Below are 20,975 nucleotides of genomic sequence, written 5' to 3' on the forward strand. Positions count from 1 at the left end.
ATTAGCTCCCAAATTTCAAAATGTCATTTTTTTCCCATTGTGTGACTGTATCACACCTTTATCCAGGTTTGCTTTGACGTACAGGACCTACCTATAACATTTTTTGAATAACACTCTACCTTACATATGAAATCGTGAATTGAGCTTGAAAATGTGCTGGAAGAATGTCATATTAATTCTTTTTTTTTAAATTTTTTATTGAGAAAAAGAAAAAAAAGTTTCTGGCTCCTCCCAGCCTCCCATTTCCCTCCCGCTCCTCTCACCCTTCTCCCCTTTCCCCCACTCCTCTCCCCCTCCCTCTCCAGTCCAAATAGCAGTCAGGGTTTCCTGTCCTGTGGAAAGTCCAAGGTCCTCCCCCCTCCGTCCATGTCTAGGGAGGTGAACATCCAAACTGGCTAGGCTCCCACAAAGCCAGAACCTGAAGTAGGATCAAAACCCCGTGCCATTGTCCTTGGCTTCTCATCAGCCCTCATTGTTTGCCATGTTCAGAAAGTCCAGTTTTATCCCATGCTTTTTCAGTCACAGTCCAGCTGGCCTTGGTGAGCTCCCAACAGATCAGCCCCACTGTCTCAGTGGGTGGGTGCACCCCTCGTGGTCCTGACTTCCTTGCTCATGTTCTCCCTCCTTCCGCTCCTCATTGGGACCTTGGGAGCTCAGTCCAGTGCTCCAGTGTGGGTCTCTGTCTCTATCTCCATCCATCACCAGATGAAGGTTCTATGGTGATATGCAAGATATTCGTCAGTATTGTTATAGGATAAGGTCATTTCAGGTTCCCTATCCTCAGCTGCCCAAGGAACTAACTGGGGACATCACCTTGGGCTTCTGGGAGCCACTCTAGGTTCAAGTCTCTTGTCAACTCTAAGGTGGCTCCCTTAACTAAGATTTGTGCTTCCCTGCTCCCCTATCCAACCTTCCTTTATCCCAGTCATCCTGTTTTCCCAAGTTCCCCCCATCCTCCCCTTCTCACTTTTCTCTCCCCATCTCCCCTTACCCCCATCCCATGCCACCCCCAAGATCTCAATTTTTTCCCAGGCAATTTTGTCTACTTCCCATAGCCAGGAGGATGACTATATGTTTTTCTTTGGGTTCACCTTCTTATTTAGCTTCTTTAGAATCACCAATTATAGACTCCGTGACCTTTATTTATGGCTAGAAACCAATTATGAGTGAGTACATACCATGTTCATCTTTGTGGGTCTGGGTTACCTCACTCAGGATAGTGTTTTCTATTTCCATCCATTTGCATGCAAAATTCGAGAAGTCATTGTTTTTTACCGCAGCATAGTACTCTAATGTGTATATATTCCACACTTTCTTCATCCATTCTTCCATTGAAGGACATCTAGGTTGTTTCCAGGTTCTGGCTATTACAAATAATACTGCTATGAACATAGTTGAACAAATGCTTTTGTCATATGATAGGGCATCTCTTGGGTATATTCCCAAGAGTGGTATTGCTGGGTCCAGGGGAAGGTTGATCCCGAATTTCCTGAGAAACCGCCACACTGATTTCCAAAGTGGTTGCACAAGTTTGCATTCCCACCAGCAATGGATGAGGGTACCCCTTCCTCCACAACCTCTCCAGCAAAGGCTATGATTGGTGTTTTTTATTTTAGCCATTCTGACAGGTGTAAGATGATATCTCAAAGTTGTTTTGATTTGCATTTCCCTGATCGCTAAGGAGGTTAAGCATGACCTTAAGTGTCTTTTGGCTATTTGAACTTCTTCTGTTGAGAATTCTCTGTTCAGTTCAGTGCCCCATTTTCTAATTGGATTAATTAGCATTTTAAAGTCTAGCTTCTTGAGTTCTCTATATATTTTGGAGATCAGACCTTTGTCTGTTGCGGGGTTGGTGAAGATCTTCTCCCAGTCAGTAGGTTGCCTTTTTGTCTTAGTGACAGTGTCCTTTGCTTTACAGAAGCTTCTCAGTTGTAGTAGGTCCCATTTATTCAATGTTGCCCTTAATGTCTGTGAATTACCTTTTTGATGTATAGATGTTTTTGTTACATTTGTGTGTGTGTGTGTGTGTGAGAGAGAGAGAGAGAGAGAGAGAGAGAGAGAGAGAGAGAGAGAGAGAGAGAGAGAGAGAGAGAGGTACTTGGTAATGGGGATGGGGTACACATCTTCATTGAAGTGTGCATGCATATGTATATGAGTATGCTTGTGGAAGCCAGAGTCAGTTTTCCACTGTCTGCCAAGGCTATCTTAGGGTTGGACTCTCTCACTCAAATCTCTCTTTCTCTTTCCCTGGATGGGAGGAATCAGGATGTAGCCAGACTCTCTAGATTCCCAGACAGGAAGTGGGCAAAAGAATGAGAAGCAGTATGCATGAACACTGTGTGTGTGTGTACATACATCATACATACACATACATACATACATACACTCAGTCCCCAGGCAAGAGATTCTGGCATCTGAGCATCTGTTAGCTAGGAAGTCACAGAAAGTGTCTCAATGAGGTGTCTGTGAGTATCTGTGAGAGAAGGAAGGTTGCTGCAGGTATTGTGGTTTCAGCAGCAGCTAGAGTGGAAGGTTATAGTCGTATAACAGGTCCTAGCAGCAGTGTGGGCCCTATTCATGCTGAAGGTCCAAGGACAGTCAAGGAGCCCTCTGCGTGTCACTCCTTGACACACACACATACACACATACACATCAGGTGTCAAGAGATAGTTAGTGTGGAACCGTGCCATTTCTGTGTGTGTTTATTACTTTATGAGGTCCAGGTGAGAGAGTTACACCCTTTGCTTGGTCTGTCATGTCCAATAAGTTCTTGGGCCTGGTTTCCCTGATAGAAGTTTAATACATTTAATGCCCTTATGGTTTAAGTTTTCACTCCAGTAAACTTATATGGAGGCCCTCTTTCTACTCTAAAGAATAAATATCAGTTTCTGCTGTGTGTATTATGCCTGACAGATGGTGTGGTTTTGGGGTCTCCCTGGGGACTGTAGTCACACCTTGCTCTCAAAATGAAGTCAAAAGCTACTTGTAAAATGGAGTCTGTTAGAGAAATACACAGCCTGAAAAATAGTATTTTGTATAGTATGGGGTAACTTAGATCAGAGAATAGCCTGATCTCAATGCATAGGATAATGTATGCAGTAAGACATTAATTGCTAACAGAAGAAGTGGAAAGGAAATATACTGAACAGATAGTTATTTGTATTAGAGCTATATAAGAAAAATTTGAAAAGAAAGTAAGTAGAAGGGGAAATAATCAAAGAGAAAGGGTGGGAATTAGGCAGTGCAGCCAAAAGTTACTAGAAAAGAGCTAGAGGCAGCATTGTGCATTCAAACAATTTTATATAGCCCCAACACTCAAGGACTGAACAGGGAAATCCCTACTTCAGACCAATGAGTTCTTTGGCAAAGCCTATCAAGAAGAAAATGAGATGGGAAAACAAAATTGGACAGGATAAATTAAAGCAGGTCTACTAAATTGAAATTAAATACAAAATAAGGAACATATAAAAGTGAAGGAAAGAGAGCTGGGGGTAGGGGTTCAGAGCCTGGATGCAGGCCCCTCCCGTGGATGCAGGGGCCAGGTCTGCTCTCTGCATTCCCTTGTAAGATGCCACCTCTGTGCATCCCCTAAAAGGGACTTGTCTCTGAGGTCTACTCCATTGGCTGAGACCAGACTTGTATTTCACAGAATACCACATGGTTCTGACTCACTGTTTTCCCCTTCTGTGTAGAAGTATTTATAGGTCAAATCTCAGAGTATAGTTCCCAGGATACTCTGGGTTCCCAGAGTAATCATTACCAGGAAGGACATTTATACCTCTAGAGCCCTATGCCACTGACTCCGCAGGAGTCTTAAGATGACTGCTCAAGTGTTCCCCTCCCTACACCACCATTTCCTTAGTAGTTCAGCTGCTGTGTGTACTCTCCTTCCTAGCTCTCCCCTTTTTTCCAATTACCTGTTACTGAATGTACTGTGAGAATCTTCTGACACTCTGTCTTGTGGTGCTGACCCTCAAAATGGACTCTGACTCTCTCCTTCTGTTTTCCAAAGATTCTTTTTTGCTACTAAAACTAGTATTTTCTACCATTTCCTCCTCATTGATCTTTATTATAAGTACTTCTTTGAGTGTCCAGAAAGCAGAGCTATTTCTTTCTTATTAGCTGCCATTATTCATGGGCTCGCACACTTCATCACCCATGTCTGTTGAGCTCTTAGAGTGCCCCCACCCTGCCTCTCTCCCTCAGCACTATTTGAAGTGCTGCTTTGCAAGAACTGTCATCCCATACAATACCACAGTAGGATGAGGTTGATATTTTTACCGTTCCCATTAGTTTCACTTATGCAGGTAAACTAAAACTTAGAGAAGTAACTTGCAGTTCTGTAATAGTGCTGACCCAGGAGTCACTCTAAGATGTGTATGACTTTGTAGAGTCTTAGCTCTTAACCACATACAGTATTTCCTTTCTGCATAGTTTTCTCTAAAAACAAAATTGTTCAAGTGAACTAAAACATCTGTAAAGTGTATGTAATGTTTTATATATGTGTGTATATACACATATATGTATAAAGTTTCCCTTGACAGAAAGCACTATAGACTTGAGGAGCTGCAAATGTCTAGATTGGAGAAGACCCTACATTGTTCCTAAAAGCAAAGCTCCCAAAGCTTGAAAGGGAGCCATTGCTTTCATAGCTAAAAATAAATAGTAAAAGACATAAAAGAATTATAAAGTCTAAGAATTTCTTAAGGACCTTGAAAATAATCTACTTCTGTGTGAACACTATATATGAAAGAAAGATGTATCACAGAATAATTAAGGTGGTTGTTTTGCTAGTGTAAAAAATTGTATATAATCTCTAGTCTTACTATATTTTTCTGATTTATTTTATAGGTCATTATCTTGAATTGACATATAAACAGGCTTGTTCAGCTAACAATTTGTCATGTCAGATATGTAAGGAATATACAGCTAGTACTTTAGTAGTTCAAATCTGGCTGAAGATATGGCTCAGTGGTGAAGAACGCTTGCTGCTCTTCAGAGGATCTGTGTTCTGTTCCCAATACCCTTCCTTATCCAATGGTTTACAATAGTAACTCCAGCTTGGGGTGATCTGATGCCCTCTGCAGATAACTTCAGTAATATGCATAAATCCCCGCTCATACATATACACATAATAAAAAAATTTAAAAACACTCATACATATATACATATAATAATTTTTTTTAATTAAGTCTAAATCTAATGACAACAGCAAAAAAACCCTACATAATGAAAATCTATACTTAAGATTCTATACTCAAGAAATACATGTGTATTGCTTACTTTTAACTATTTTTATATGTTTATGTGCACGTGTGTGTGACTGTGTATACGTCTGGAGGTCAGAGAACAACCTTGGGTATCATTCCTCAGGAATGCTGTCCACCATGGTGTTGAGACAGATTCTCTTTGCAGGAGGAAGCAAATGGATTGGCTGGGAAGATGGGTAGATTTCAGAGGATGGTGTGGGTAAGGAAGATCAGTGTCAATTCAGGAAATTATATACCATTTAAAATGGCTGTAGTGATGGGACTGGAGAGATGGTTCAGCGACTAAAAGCACTGACTGCTCTTCCAGAAGACCAGGGTTCAATTTTCAGCATCCACATGGCAGCTCACAACTATCCATAACTCCAGTTCCAGTGGATCCAATACCCTCACACAGACCTATATGAAGGCAAAAACCAATGCATATAAAATAATAATAACTTATTAAAGTGGCTGTAGTGTAATATGGGTGGGGAAAACTGACAAGGTGATTATAGTCCAGAGGACATAACTGATCTGTGTTCCTGCTGATGAGAGGAAACGTATTTTGTGATACAGGGCACCACACAGTTAGTTGTTCCCTCTAACTATTGTTTGTGCCTCATTCTCCTCCCCTCTTCCATGCAGTACATCCTTTCTGCTTACCATTCTCAGATCCCCACCTCTCCATCCTTGCTAGAATGGCGTTGTGTGCTCCCAGTGCCTGTAAAGGCACAGCTGCTTTTTAGCATCTTTACAGTTCTGTTTTATTTAATAACTTTCTTTGTATTGTGGATATATGAACTTTCATCTGACTTAAAGCAAAAATCTACTTCCAATTCATACTAAAAGCCTCATTAAATATGAATTGGCCATCAAATTTGTCTATCAAATGAGCTTGTAATGGGAAAAAGATTTATATTTGCATTTCATAAAGAAGAAGGAGCTATCATGGGCCCTGTTCTCAGGCTTAATGACGCCTCTGAATTGTATTTGCCTTAAATAAGCAGACTTTACACATCTATTCCCCTTTAGTAAAGCCTGATTCTCACTCAGTCCAAATAGCAGCAAAGCACAGCTCTGATGTAGGAGTTCAGTGGGGCAGTACTAACCCTTCTCAAACATTTGCTCAGGTTTACTTAGCAAAATCAAGAGAAAAAAAAACCACACATATTCTAGAAAGACCCATTGTATTGTACTGTTCTTCACATAAGAGCATATTATTTGAAACATTTTGTTGTTGTTTTGTTTTGTTTTTCAATGCAGGGCTTCTCTGTAGCTTTGGAGCCTGTTCTGAAACTAGCTCTTGTAGACCAGGCTGGCAGAACTCAGAGAGAACTGCCTGCCGCTGCCTCCCGAATGCGGGAATTAAAGGCATGTGCCACCACCACCCGGTTCTGATTGGAACATTTTAATGCATAACAGGGGTTCAGTATTTATGTTACCCACTTTTCATCCATGAGCAAAGTATAAGCTAATCTGTGTACCTAGAAGTCCCCCAACCTCATTTTGCCACTTACCTAATATTTTGTATCAGAAAATTTCCTAAGTGATATTTTTCAGTGTTTTTCTTTTTCGGTTTCTCCCATATACCCTTTTTAATGCTAAAGAAGAGGGCCTAAACCAGAAAGCAGGTTTCAGATAATCCCTGTGCAAAGTATCTGACAGTGTTTATCACTAGCTACTTCCTTTCATTTCCTTTAGAGTGAAGTAAGCAGACCCCATGCTTGTAAGCAGAATCATTTCTAATCTGGCCATACTTCATTTTTTTCTGTGTCCCATTGCAAGTCTTTTAGGGCAGCTGCTTCCCCCTGCAAAAGAAAAGAAAAATCATGCATAAAAAACATCAGGAAGTATCTTGCTAAAATGAGAATGAGAACCCACAGAGATGTGCTAGGTTCACTGACGTCCAGGAAAGAAAGGAAATGGAGTTGGGTTTGCAGGGTATTGCAGGACAGTTGAGATGAAGCTAAGTAGAGCCTATCTTGACCAGCTGGGATCTCTACTAACTCTGGTCCCACATTCCTTCCCACCTCACCAAAGCCCTGCTTCTCCTCTGCTGTGTGCACATTTTGTCCCCATTTCAAGAGCTAAACTACTGAAAAAAAACCTCACATTTTCATTCCTTAGTATCTTGTTAGTTCTTTCATACTTCTTTATTTCCTTGTGACTATCAAACTTACATTATATTCTCTGGGTCTGGGTTGTTTCAAATGCTAAAGAATGTTTCAAGAATTTCTTTTTAAATGCAAAGAAATTCTAATATAGGAGAGTTCAGGATCCCTCAAAGATTACCTAGTTGTCAAAATAGGATCATGCTAAATACATGATCTACCCTGGGAGAGAAGAGGCCAGAAAAATCCAAAGATGTGAGCAGTTGAATATTATATCAGTGTGTACCCATGTGTTTTCTGAGTTTTTTAAAAATATTTATTTATTTATTATGTATACAATATTCTGTCTGTGCGTATGCCTGCAGGCCAGAAGAGGGCACCAGACCTCATTACAGAGAGTTGTGAGCCACCATGTGGTTGCTGGGAATTGAACTCAGGGCCTTTGGAAGAGCAGGCAATGCTCTTAACCTCTGAGCCATCTCTCCAGGCCATGTTTTCTGAGTTTTGATGAGGGTGCCATGATAAGAAAGAAAAGTAAAGCTAGATGAAGGTTGTAGAAGCTATGCTATCCTCGTAGCCTTTCTGTAAATCTGAATTATCACAAAATGTTTTTAAATTTTTAATAGTACTAAAACCAATACTTTACAGGTTTGGAATATTTAGTAATAAATGTGTCAAAGACAAACATATACTAGATTTCCCTACAGCGCTCTTGGTCTAAACCCCTCCCACACTCAGGAGTCACAGAAGCCTAGGTTTTTCTGCTGGTTGTTTCTGTCTCAAAAATTATGAGCAGTTAATTGATGACTCTGAAGCTAGTTTTCTTGCATGTCTAACTGAGATATTCATCACTGCCTTAAGAGACTGTCCCGAGGACTGCCACACAGCCTGCCACACGTAAACTGTCAGCATCTTATTCATGCATAGTAACCATCTGGAAGGCTACTTTGAGAAAAGTAGAATTTGTATCTCTGGTTTCACTTTATCCTTGTTTTCACCCCTTAAAATTATTCATTCTTTCCTTAATGATGTATAGAATGGTCTGGGTCTTGACTTTTCCTAAAAGTAGGATGAAAAAAACAAGCAAGCAAAATTATTGAAGCAAGATATAACTAAGATGGTAAGAGACCCTACAGTTGGCCTTCTCCCTCTGTGCCTTCCTCCTATGTCCCCTTCAGGTAGGCCGAGAACAGGACCTGCCTTCCCTGAGACTCCTATTTCTAGTCTGCCCACGTATACTCTGGACTTGGCTTTTCCAAGCACATAGTTGTTTCTAAGCCTTCTTTTCCTCATTGTGATTTGACGGAATCCTCTCCTCTCAAGAAAATTTCTTCCATTGATAAAAGGAGAATAAAGAAAAGAAAAAAAAAAACAAATTTCCACCTCCTCCCAGCCTCCCATTTCCCTCCCCCTCCTCCCACTCTTCTCCCCCTCCTCCCACTCTTCTCCCCCTCCTCCCACCCCTCTCCCCTTCCCTCCACTCCTCTCCCCCTCCCTTTCCAGTCCAAAGAGCTGTCAGGGTTCCCTGCCCTGTGGTAAGTCCTAGGTCCTCCCCCCTCCATCCATATCTAGGAAGGTGAACATCCAGACTGGCTAGGCTCCCACCAAGCCAGCACATTGCGTAGGATCAAAACCGCGTGCCATTGTCCTTAAAAAAATTTTAAAAAAAAGAAAACCAAAATAAATAAATAAATATTAAAAAGAAAAAAAAAGATTGCTTACTATAAAAATTTTAACTCATTAGCTGAATAAACATCAGCATAAGGTTGTTTTTAATTGTGAAATATTGTTTCAACTGACAAAAGATTCTTTATTAAATATATTCATTTGATATAATAAAAAAAAAGAAAAAGAAAAAAAAAAGAAAATTTCTTCCATCAGAAAAAACTATGCTTTAGTTAATTTTATTCAGTAAATATTTATTGAAAACCTCCTTTTTGTTAGATCCAATATAAATATAATCCCAGATGTTAGAATTAACTAAATAACAAGTACGATCTAATTTATAATTTAAATTAAATAAATAGAAAGATTAGTAAAAAGGTACAGTTGTTGGAGAGAAAGTGGGATAATATAGAATACTCTTCTCTGTGGCTTAAAAGTACAGCTCTGGGAGTCCATGGACCCAGAAGAATTTGTCCATGTTACAGCTCTTGTCAATATTACCTCCTTGCCTAAAACAATCTCTTCCTTGGTCATAAGGTCTGAAATTTGTTTCAGAGAGCTTGAAAATATGGTAAAAATGTCCCCATTGTAGACAGTATCAATTAATTCCATACTAATTTTTAGTTATCTTTCATACAACACCTTTCAAAGAAAGAGAAGCATAGTCAAGCCTTGACATCTGCTGTTAGTCTCCTCTGCTAAAGCCACCATCTCTCACCCTGATCCCTTCACCCGTAGTTCAAATGGGTTAGAGAAGACACAGTCAAGCACTCACTGAGGAAGCTTTCTAAAGGCTGCATATTTTCATTAGCATCACAGAGTAGTTTTTGCCTGGTCTTGACAAAGCTTCTCCAACCTTCCTTGGTCTCATCATGTTCCCTAGGCTTTCAAACTTTACTTTAAAATTTCAGTCTTTTTGGCTCCACATTCCCACAAGTTTAGAATTTCAATCTTGTGATTTCCTTGCCCATAGATCCTTAGTCCTTTTGGTGCTGGTGCCTACAGCTAGAAATCTGAGCACAGGTACTTACTCAGATTGTAAGAATGTGGGGAAGCCAGCAAAACTGGCTGAAAGATTTAAGGGGAAAGCAAAGGGGTGGTATCTGCCCATTTTGCTTTCTCCTTTTTAAGTTACCATTAACATGTGTGGATAGTAAAGGAATAGAGACGCATGGCCTTGAAGTGTGGGCAGAGCTTTACTTGCAGAGAACAATTATAAGAAGCTGCATCTCCAGGATCCCTGTATCTATAAATTGGACTACTGAGTTCCACATTTATACGTGTCTCAGAACTATTTCTAAATGGGTCTTAAGGTGCCACAGATGTACAGAACAAATGCCTAGCCTATCCTGCTAATGAACATGCAAACAGTTTTCCCCATCTGCTGCCTCTCTAAAAGCTAGGAAGGCCTTCTTCAGTGATCACAAAGAACATAATGACTGTGTACAGAGAAGTCAAGTACAAAGGCCAGCAGCCTTTGCAGGTCACCAAAGATTAACAGCTGCCTCTCCTTTGATTGGGAGAGCTAATAACAGTTACTCTACTTAATAATTGGATGGGCTCCCAGGCCATGTAATTCAGATTGAAGCTGTCATTTTTTTTCTGCCCTTTAACTAAGCTGGGTTATTAGAATGAAGCCACTAATCCTATTAGTCAGTTGTCAGTCCATAGTGGGAGAGAGCAAGGGAAGACAGAGCTGCTAAGATGTTATACCAGATATAGAAGAAAGAACTGTACATTCCATCTCTAGAGGTACTTTTTCTTGATCAAATCATAATTATAAAACTTTTTAAAGTTCTTTATGAAATTATATTTTTAGCTTTACATTCTAGGTGCAGAGTATTTGCAAAGGAGGTAAAGGAGGAAGATAGACTTAGTTACTATAGAATTTATCCTACTAGAATAAAGTGTTTTCAGCTAAGGAGTAGTCTTCACTTGTTAACTGTTATATACATCCTATGCTTGACTGTGCTTGGAAACACAGAGACCAGAGCGTTTAAGCTTATCATAGACACAAATAAATATATAGAAGATTTGGCTTTAGTTGAAAGGATCAGAAAGTCTCACTGGAAGAAGTAACTTTTGATCTGAGTCTTAAAGGATTGAAAAATGGCATGTGAACACTAAGACTGAGAAGGCAATAGTTCTGATGGAGAAAATAATTGTGTTAAGCACTTTTAGTGTCGTTACTCTCTGTGCACGCTTAGGAGGAGCATGTATAAGGCAGTATGTGGGAGAGTGCCCACTACTGGGGCATTAAGGTACCCAAATATGAAGAGAGCAGCAAATGCCAAATGATAGGCACAAAAAAATCAATGTGACAAGACTTGGGAAGAGATGGAGGAAGGCCATCTACTCCTGTCATATCTGTCTGAATTATTGTGTGAAAGTGATTTTATTTTTTCATTTATATGTTTAATGTTACATGTTTGAAAAGTTTCTTTTTAACCCCTTAATTTCAACATTTGAAACAATTCATCATTAAGATACCTTGATTTCCCTTTTTAGTATCCATGAGGTAAAGAGGTAATCTCAAGACAGGTTTGGTGGCTTGTGCCTTTAATTCCAGGCAAAGGGAAGTGGGTTCGAAGCCAGCCTGGTCTATGTAGCAAGTTCCAGACCAGCCAAGTCTTTATGCATTGTCAGACCTTGTCTCAAGAAACCAAAAAAACCCAACAACAACAAAATAATCTCAGACGTTATAGACTTATTATGACTGCCTTTAATGTTTAGAGAGGGACAAGAGCTGTTTATCTTGCTTCCTTAAGGAGTGGGATCCATTGGGGGTTGGTCTTTCTTATAATATGGAGAGGTCTCGATATTAACTTAATCTCATATGTCATAGGATGTTTTTGTTGTCTACTATTTATTATAGTTGAGCCATTCGTCCAACAAGTGCATACCATTGCCCTTTTCTGCCAGAACTAGGATTGAGTGACGAGTCAATAGCTCATAAGGAGCTTGTAGACTGTAGGGTAAGAGAGCAGATAAAACAAATAGGAGTTGATGGCAGGGCATGAATGAGAGGTTAGGAGGATGCTGAGCAAAGTGTCCATCATTTGGCTGTGCACAGTGGAATAGATCAGAGATTGCTTACTTCATATCTAGTTCAGAAGTATATATTACCTTGATTCCTGAAGGAACTGAATTTTTTAAATTTTACAGTTGATTTTTGCCTCTTGTTTTATTTTCCTAAAATGATTAAAATTTTAGGAAATTTTTCTATTTTCAGTAAAATGTTAGTAAGAAAAATGGTTTAAGTTGGTTTTCATCGTTCCTGAAATTTCTGATTTTTGTTCTGCTAAATGTCCATTTAGAGTCAGTGCCTTAAGATCTTCAGGAGGTCATAGCCATGTTGGCATATCATAAAAGGCTTTCAGCTGGGTGTTGTGGTTTTTTCCCATTTTTGTATACATTAAACTGCTCTGCTTTTACTCAGTCTGCCACTTCTACAGTGTTGATCTAGGCTCCTCCTTCCTGCCTCAAGCAGAAACTAAACTGAATATGGGAACAGTAGGCATGGACAGAATGGGCAGCAGTCAAGCTGAAGCAGAAATAAGATTATCATCATCCTGGAGGCTGAGACAGTGTGAGAGTAGAGGAAAAGACAAGAGTGTAAAGAGCCAGTGTCTTAAGATGTGCTAAGTCTTGGATCCTTGCCCTCAGTTACTGTGCTTTACACATGTATTTCACTTGTTCTTAATAAGTTGTATATTTTTAAATATTGTATCTATAATTTTAGTATAATACAAAGGTTTTTTTTTTTAAGACAGGGTCTCTCTCTGTGTAGTTGGCTGTCCTGGAACTTGCTATGTAGACCAGGCTGGCCTCAAGCTCACAGAGATCTGTGTTGGGATTAAAGATTTGTGTGTGCCAGCATGCCCAGCTGTGTTTACTTCTTGATGCAGAGCCCCTTCACTGTCTTCATTTGATTTCACATATCTCATAGTACCATAGGCCGAACTAGTAGCTGCCAAATAGTATTCATATGTAATAATTCTATAATAGACAGATTTAATTTATGGTACTATTACACAAAAAGAGGATTGGCTGCAAAAGAGAAGTGAGGAAACTTAATTGGGTTATAGAAATAGCTGTGTCTTGATAAGCATTTGTCAGATTTAATTGAATACTGTCTACTTAAGATATTAGTGTTTCACTCAGCTATAAAAAAGTTGAAAATATCAAACCATAAACAGCCAACAAACATAAGATACTCACTTCCTAGTTACCAAGAAAAGATAAATACAAACCTCACAAAATGTCAGCACATACTGTTGAAAGGACTAAAGTTAGAGAGACTGATAGAACCAAACTTATATAAAAATATGAACTAACTGAAATGACTAGTGTACCCTGGTGTATACACAGATTGATTAAAATATTTTAGGACACTGTTTGCCCATAGCTAGTAAAACTAATTTTGTGCACAGCTGTGACCCAGAAGTTCCACTCCTAAGCCTATGCCCAATTCATCTTATGTGCCAGATATGTACAGCAATATTGTCCAAATGGAGCCACATAAAACTAAAAAGCTTCTATACAGTGTAGCATATGAATGGGGTGGGTTTGGTATGTTGCTATCCTATTTTTTTTACATGTGTGGTAATTAAAAACTAAGGCATTATGGGGCTAGCATGAAACCTGACATAAGGGAGATTACCAGGAATCCACAAGGATGACTCCAGCTAAGACCCTAAGATACAGTAGAAAGGGTGCCTGAACTGGCCTTCTCTTGTAGTCAGAGTGATGACTACCTTAACTGTCATCATAGAGCCTTCATCCAGCAACTGATGGAAGCAGATGCAGAAATCCACAGCGAAGCACTGGGCCATGTGTCTGGAGACCAGTCCAGAAAGAGGTGGGGGACAGGGGAGGGAGGAGCAATAATATGAGCAAAGGGGTCAGGTCCATGTGGATGCCCACAAAAACAGCTAACCTGAGCTAGTGGGAGCTCACTGACTCTGGACTGATAGCAAGGGAACCTGCATAGGACAAACAAGGCCCTCTGAATATGGGTGACAGTTATGTGACTGGGGCAGTCTGTGGGACCACTGGCTGTGGGACCAGGATTTATCCCTAGTGCTTGAACTGGCTTCTTGGAGCCCATTATTTTTGGAGAGATACCTTGCTCAGCCTGAATATAGTGGAGAGGGCCTCAGTCCTGCATCAAAGTGATGTGTCAGACTTTATTGACTCCCCATGGGAAGCCTTACTGAGGAGTGGATGGGGGGGTAGAAAGAGCCAGAGGAGAGGAGGGAGTGGGAACTAGGATAGGTATGTAAAATGAGAAAAGATCATTTTAAAAAATTAATTAAAATTAAAAAACGTAAAATAGTATAACAGAAAATTGTTCTTTCCTTCCCCATGCCAGAAGACTACAAAGAGTTTAGAGAAATTTCTTTACAGAAAAGTTATGTATAATTCAGAAATTATATAGAAATCATCATAGATTGAGTTCTGAAATGCTTAATATCCTAGCAGAAGCAAAGAGAAAAAATGTATACAACAAACATGTTCAGCTGCCTGGTATGCTGACAAACATCCCAATGGAGAAAACCTATGGAAGTCAGCTGCTCTTGTTACATAGGACTTATGATTACAGGACAGCTGTTTCCTTTTCTTAATAAATGTGCTTTGCCATCTCCTCGCTGCTATGTCCTGCCAATCCCTTACTTCTTTCTGCCTGTCTTATGCTATAACTTGCCCAGAAAAGCGTTCTCCCAAAAATATGATTGATCACCTATATTCATGCATCCTTTGCCTTCCCTTCAGGATACTAACTGTAATAAAAGTCACTTATAATGATGTGATTGGTATGTGTCCCATTCATCAGACTTTAAATTCATAATTCAGGTGGCCATGTCTATGTTCACCACTATTTGCCCTCATTTCCCTGCACCAAGAAATCATTTAGCAAATAGATCTCAACTGCACACTAAATATTTCATTTGCTTAGAATTTTATGCCTAGGATATTGTACTAACCTCTGATTGTGTTTCTGTCTAGAATGTGGCAGATCAGATTGCATTTCAAGTTGCTGGTGGATTAACAGCCCTTGAACACATCCTTCAAGTAGTGGCCCCTGCCTCAAACATGAACACGGTTTCACGAATTCCTCCTAAGTAAGTATAGTTTCTTAATCTGAATTTTATTTGTAAGTAATTTCTGCCTTGTTCTCATATGAGGGAACCACAAGAAAATTGTGTCTGCGTGTATTTAGACTTGAATAGCAAGAGCTTATATTAAGGAGAAAAACAGGGTTGCTTGACTTCATTTACAAAATCCAAATTAGCCTCAAAATCCGTATAAGGAAATCTTTTTAGTCTGTGATTCACTCTATACTTAAACCAAGAAGAACTGATGAAGTCCTGGAATAAGAGTGGAAGAAAGCTAACCTTCTGTGTTTTATGTGAAAGAGTTAGGGCCATAGCCTGGAAATGAGCCTGTAAATCTACAAGAAATCCTCAAACTCAGGAAGAGCATTCTGAGGCCAAGACTGCCAGAGTCTGGAGTCCCAGCCAGATTGCTGGAAACTGAATTGCACCTCAGTCACTAATGGTAGATTGTCCTTTGTCTAAAGATCCTATGTACATTTGGATCTAATTTCTATCTTCTGATTTGATCAACTCTTATTGTTAGTGTCTGTCCATTTGAAGTATAGTATAGAAAATATTATTTCAGAAGTATTTTTTCACAGTTGTAGCATATACAATTTCTAGGCAGTTTATGGGGATTCTTATTTGGAGTTTAAATGAGTTTTTGATAAAATTTTATCTACACCTCTGAGAAAATGTTATCTTTTAGCTAGTAAAATAAACAGAAAGTTCCATTTGTCCTTTGGGTGCAATGAGGGATTAAAAAAACAAACAAACACAACAGTTTGTCTTTTTTTCCTGGAATACATTTTGGTAAGATTAAAAACAAAAACAAAAACAAAAAAAAACCACTCACCACATTGACTTCAGAGTCCCACAAATCTAGGATCTGTTTACCCCAGCAAGTGCCTTATTCACGTTGCAGCTCTTTCCCTATTTGGGTAGAATGTATGTAAGAATCTTTGCAAACTGTGGAAAGTGTTTTATAACTGTTAGGTGAAGTATCTTAAGTAGTGGTCTTACCTGATTTAAATTCTAGTCTGTTTGCATGAGGTACTTACAAGTAACACAAACTTCTTGACACAATAAACATGAGTTCTTTTGCTCTGCTGACAAGATAGAGTTGATTAAATGGAAGGTATAGCCCTTAAGTCTGTGAGACAGAAAGTGCCACATCAGACAGTTGCAGCAGGCATAATGGTTTCTCTGATATTGAGGCATTTCTCATCAAAATATTTTATTCCCATGTCATTGTTGTGTTGATTGGCAAGAAAGGAAGGAGAAAAGGACTGAGATGTGTAAAAAGTACTTAAGATTAAAAAGTGAAATGGCATTTGATTCTGTGGTTCAGTGTTTTGATAATCATTAATAATTCATGTTGTCCAGCTTGAGTTTATCTTGAGATTTTTAAATTCTGGTTTTTGTTTTTATTACTTAGTTTTTTGGTGAGTGTCAAAACACATGATCCAAAGATCTTGAACTAGCAACCTAGATTAAATGCCATTTCTCAAAAGCTGCTTTTGCTATAGGCTAAGATCATGTTCTTATGCTTATCTGTATTTCTCCTTAATAGAGCAGAAGAAAGTGTCCACAGTTCCTAAAAAAAAGACTTATGTGAGAAATAGTATGTTCCTGTTGGAAAAGAGAACTGGAACCCTGAGAGTCTAGTCCAGTGCCCTCCGCTGTCAGCAGCACGTGACCACAGTGCCATGATGAGAACTTGTTTCATTGCCAATAGATCAAAGTTTTCAGCTTTACGTTGCCCACAGATAGAAACCAGCATCAGGAGCCATAGTCATCTAGTAGTGACTCTGGATTCTCTTGTCTGAGCACACACTCAAGATTGTAACTGTGTTTACCGTCTTCTTAGATACTTCTTAGAGCTACTGTGTTAAAGTGGAGTGTTCTGTGCTGCTTATCCATAGATAGGTGAGAGAACTTCTTCAGGTACTGTAGCCTGAGTCAGAGCAGGCTGCTGGGAATATGTCAGTGTGTAAACTTAAAATTACTTTCTGCACAAACTCCTGCTGTGGCCCTGAACTTTCCATAGGATCTTGGTATCTCACTTGCTCTCAGACGGCCCAGCTCTCCCTTTCCATCCCTGATTAATTCTTACTACTCATCTCCATGAACCTTCTGCCGTCTTATCTCATTCAGAATCCCTGTTTTCTTCTTCCTGTGATGCTGTATGGCTCTTAACAGAGAGAGCTGGCAGTTTAGGCTACCCTGTATTGTTTACTTTTCCTCAGTGATAAGCAGCAGACTTAAACCATTGTCTAGAAATAGCCATCATTTTGAACTCTGGAATCCTATGACTGACTGACTGTAAGCCTGATGCATCTCTGGCCAGAAGCCCTGAGTTCCATGTGCATAGAACAACCTCTCCCTGCTCCATTTTTCTTACCACACTGTGTTTCTCAGTTACTTCACATAGTGACTCTTTAGCCTTGCTTTGTCCATAGTTATTGCAAGGTAACTTCCTAAGAATAGTATTTCCTTCTATATTTCCTTTATTTTTAAGGATTCATTTTGTTTTTTTATCTATATGAATGTGTGGTTTATATGTGTACACATGTGTGCAAGTACCCTCACTGTGAGCTGCTTATTATAGGCACTTGAAATTAAACTTTTTTCTCTGTAAGAGCAGGAAGCTCTCTCAACTTTTGAGCCATTCTTCAGCTCTCCCCCCTCAAAAACCCCTAAAGATTTCCTAAGGTGAAATTAAGAATATGAAACTAGAGACTTCATAATTTGATTTTTCTTAGAAATAGAATAATACTATGTCATGTAAATGTACCATATTTTCAGTACCCATTTGTGGTAGTTTGAATATAATTGCCCTCATAAACTCATAGGGAGTGGCACTATTAGGAGGTGTGACTTTGTCAGAGTTTATGTGGCATTGTTGGAGGAAGTGTGTCACTGGAAGTGGGCTTTATGGTTTCATATGCTCAAGCCACACCCACTGTCTCAATTTACTTCCTATTGCTTGTGGCACAAGATACAGAACTCTCAGCTACTTCTCGAACACCATGTCAGCCTGCATGCTACTGTGTCCTGACAAGATGATAATGGACTAAACCTCTGAAACTATAAGCCACCCAATTAAATATTTTCCTTTATAAGAGTTGCTATAGTCATGATGTCTCTTCACAGAAATACAGATCCTTAAACACCATTCATCAGTTGATGGATATCTGGGCTGTTTCCATTTCCTAGTTCTTGTGAATAAAGCTATGATAGGGAAGAAGTACCTCTGTGGTAATATAATATATAGAGCCTTTGGGGTCTATACTCAAGAGTGGCAAAACTTCATCGTGTGGTAGATCTATTTTAAGGTTTGTGAAGAACTGCCACACTGATTTCCAGAATTGGCATACCAGTTTGCATTCCCACCAGCAACAATCAAATATTCCCCCTTTTCCCACATTGCATCAGTATGTATTATCGATTGTTCATTTGATCATGGCCATTCTGACTGGGGTAAGATGAAATCTCAAATTAGTTTTAATTTACATTTTCCAGATGGCTAAAGATGTTGAATATTTTTTTAAAAAATGTCCACTGGTGCAATAGTGGCACAAATGATATAGGGATAACCAACCACTTTTCTGATTGGATCCAGAGTCAAGTGGATGAAACGCATACCTGGCACTGTTAAAGGGTCCAAGAACATATACTAAATAGGTTATAGTCCCTAAGAGACAACCTAAAACTTTTTCTACTAATGGACATAGTGTTAAAATGATTTCTAATGATTTGTTGCTGTGGTGGTTTGTATGGGAATGGTTTCCATAGGCTCAAGTATTTGAATACTTGTTCCCCAGTTGGTGGAACTGTTTAGAAAGGATTAGGAGATATGTCTTAATGGAAGAGGTATATCACTGGGTAGAGGGTAGAGTGTAAGGTTTAAAAAGCCCACACAGTCCCCAGTTAGTTCTTTCTCTATTTCTACTTATTATGAATCATATGTGAGCTCTCGGGTACTGATCCAGCACCATGCTTGCCTGCCTGCCTACCTACTGCCATGTTCCCAGCTGTGATGGCCATAGACTTTCACCCCCTGGAACCATGGGTCCCAAATTAAATGCTTTTTCGCATAGGTTCCCTTGGTCACAGTGTTTTGTCACAGCAATAGAAAAGTAACTAAGACAGAAGTAGACTAGTGATGACAGGTCTGACCATGTTGTTCTTTGGAGAAATGAAAGACTTTGGGACTTGGGGCGGTTCTTTAAACATGTGAGTTCTATAAGAACAGGTAACGGTACTTGCCACCGTCTTAATCTTTAAGGGTTCCTCATCCTTTTAGAATTAGAACTTAGTTTAGATCTTTAGAGCATTATTTTCTATTTATAAACAACTGAAAAATATGAAAATATTTAGACTTTGCTGTCTAAAACGTGATCACAGTGGACCGTGTCTGGCCATCTTAATAAAAAGCAAGTGTTTCATGAGAACTTAATCATTCATTACACCAATTACTTATCTGACACTAGTAGCTAATTGCCTAATTTTAAGGTGAGGTTAAGATGTTTAAGGTCAGAGAGACCGGGTGGTGGTGGCGCATGCCTTTAATCCCATCATTCAGGAGGCAGAGGCAGCTGGATCTCTGTGAGTTTCAAGGCCACCCTGTTGTACAGAACTAGTGCCAGGACAGGCACTAAAGCTACACAAAGGAATCCTGTCTCAGAGGGGGAAAAAGGCTCACAGAGTGGTTACATACATATGCCTATCTTCCTTTCTTCATGCTCCCAACCCTAAATCCTAGCAGCATAATTCCACTCAAAACTTTAATCCTGCAGCTACAGTTAATAATGTATTTATTATTAGAATTAGCTGTAATTTTAACAACTAGAAAATAGGTATCATATTTTGTAAGAGTGTTTATTGAAAGCAGTAAAATTTTACAGCATTTAACAAAAGAAACAAATGATTGGTTTGTCTCATTTCAGGGAAGGCTTTTTTATTTGAATTACAATTCTGCTCATCTCAGGGAAACCATAGTATCTATCTACCCTAAAACATGGTGTGCTCAAGCGGTAGACACAGACTTTCAGGGAACTACACCTTCTCTTACTCCTCTCTTACACATCATGCAAGGAGAACCAAATGCTCAACTGTGCACCAAACTGCTACTAGAAAGTACCCTCATGCACGATAAGAGAAAGTGACACTACAAGGTCCAGGGCACATGTGCTGTGGAAAGCAGCAGAAGCAGTGTTACGACTTTGGTGTAGCCGTACCTGCACAAAGGCAGTCGCTTTCCCCGTGGGACTGTCACATAATAAATTTATTTAATAACTGCAGGATCTATTACATTTTTTACTAAATTACCATTTTATATAGGTAAAGAAACAAAAGTTTAAAAAAAAAACTGGTTTCTCCCCCATCATCACATCAGCTGAACTGAGACTATACTCCCTCCTCTCTGCCTTATTGCCTACCTGCTGTCACCAAAAAACAGCTTAACCAACCCGTATTTTTTGAATTTCTTATATTCCGAGATCTGTATGTTTGTCATCAAAAAAATCTTTTACCGCTTTGAAGAATATGAGATTAATAAATATATTCTGTATCACATCATACAACAAAAGAAAAGAGAACAATGTAATTTAAAGAGTTAGTATCTGAGGACCTTTGGTTGAATATCTCATAAGCTAGTATTTGTGGGGTGGCAGTGCTATATGTACTGCCATATTGTAGATGTATAGTATAGTGTTGTATGTATTTATTGCTTTAATAAAATGAAAGCATTTCATTGGTATAGTTTTAAAGACTGATAATCTGATTGCAGAGGATTTGTTGTTACTGTGTTTTTATAGTTTGTGTGTGGGAAGAACATCATTGTTTGG

The 20,975-nt window shown here is 39.2% G+C and overlaps 1 protein-coding gene across 2 annotated transcripts in view; it reads left to right on the plus strand.

Moving 5' to 3' along the window:
- Scaper (S-phase cyclin A associated protein in the ER) overlaps positions 1 to 20,975 on the plus strand; it is a 329,952-nt gene that overhangs the window by 215,110 nt on the left and 93,867 nt on the right. For both annotated transcript variants that reach the window (XM_075965840.1, XM_075965839.1), the window contains exon 24: positions 15,035 to 15,150. In XM_075965840.1, coding sequence (XP_075821955.1) covers positions 15,035 to 15,150 — 116 coding nt within the window. The remainder of the gene's footprint in view (positions 1 to 15,034; positions 15,151 to 20,975) is intronic.

This window comes from Microtus pennsylvanicus, chromosome 3, assembly GCF_037038515.1.
Source record: "Microtus pennsylvanicus isolate mMicPen1 chromosome 3, mMicPen1.hap1, whole genome shotgun sequence".
In the NCBI taxonomy this organism is placed as follows: domain Eukaryota; kingdom Metazoa; phylum Chordata; class Mammalia; order Rodentia; family Cricetidae; genus Microtus; species Microtus pennsylvanicus.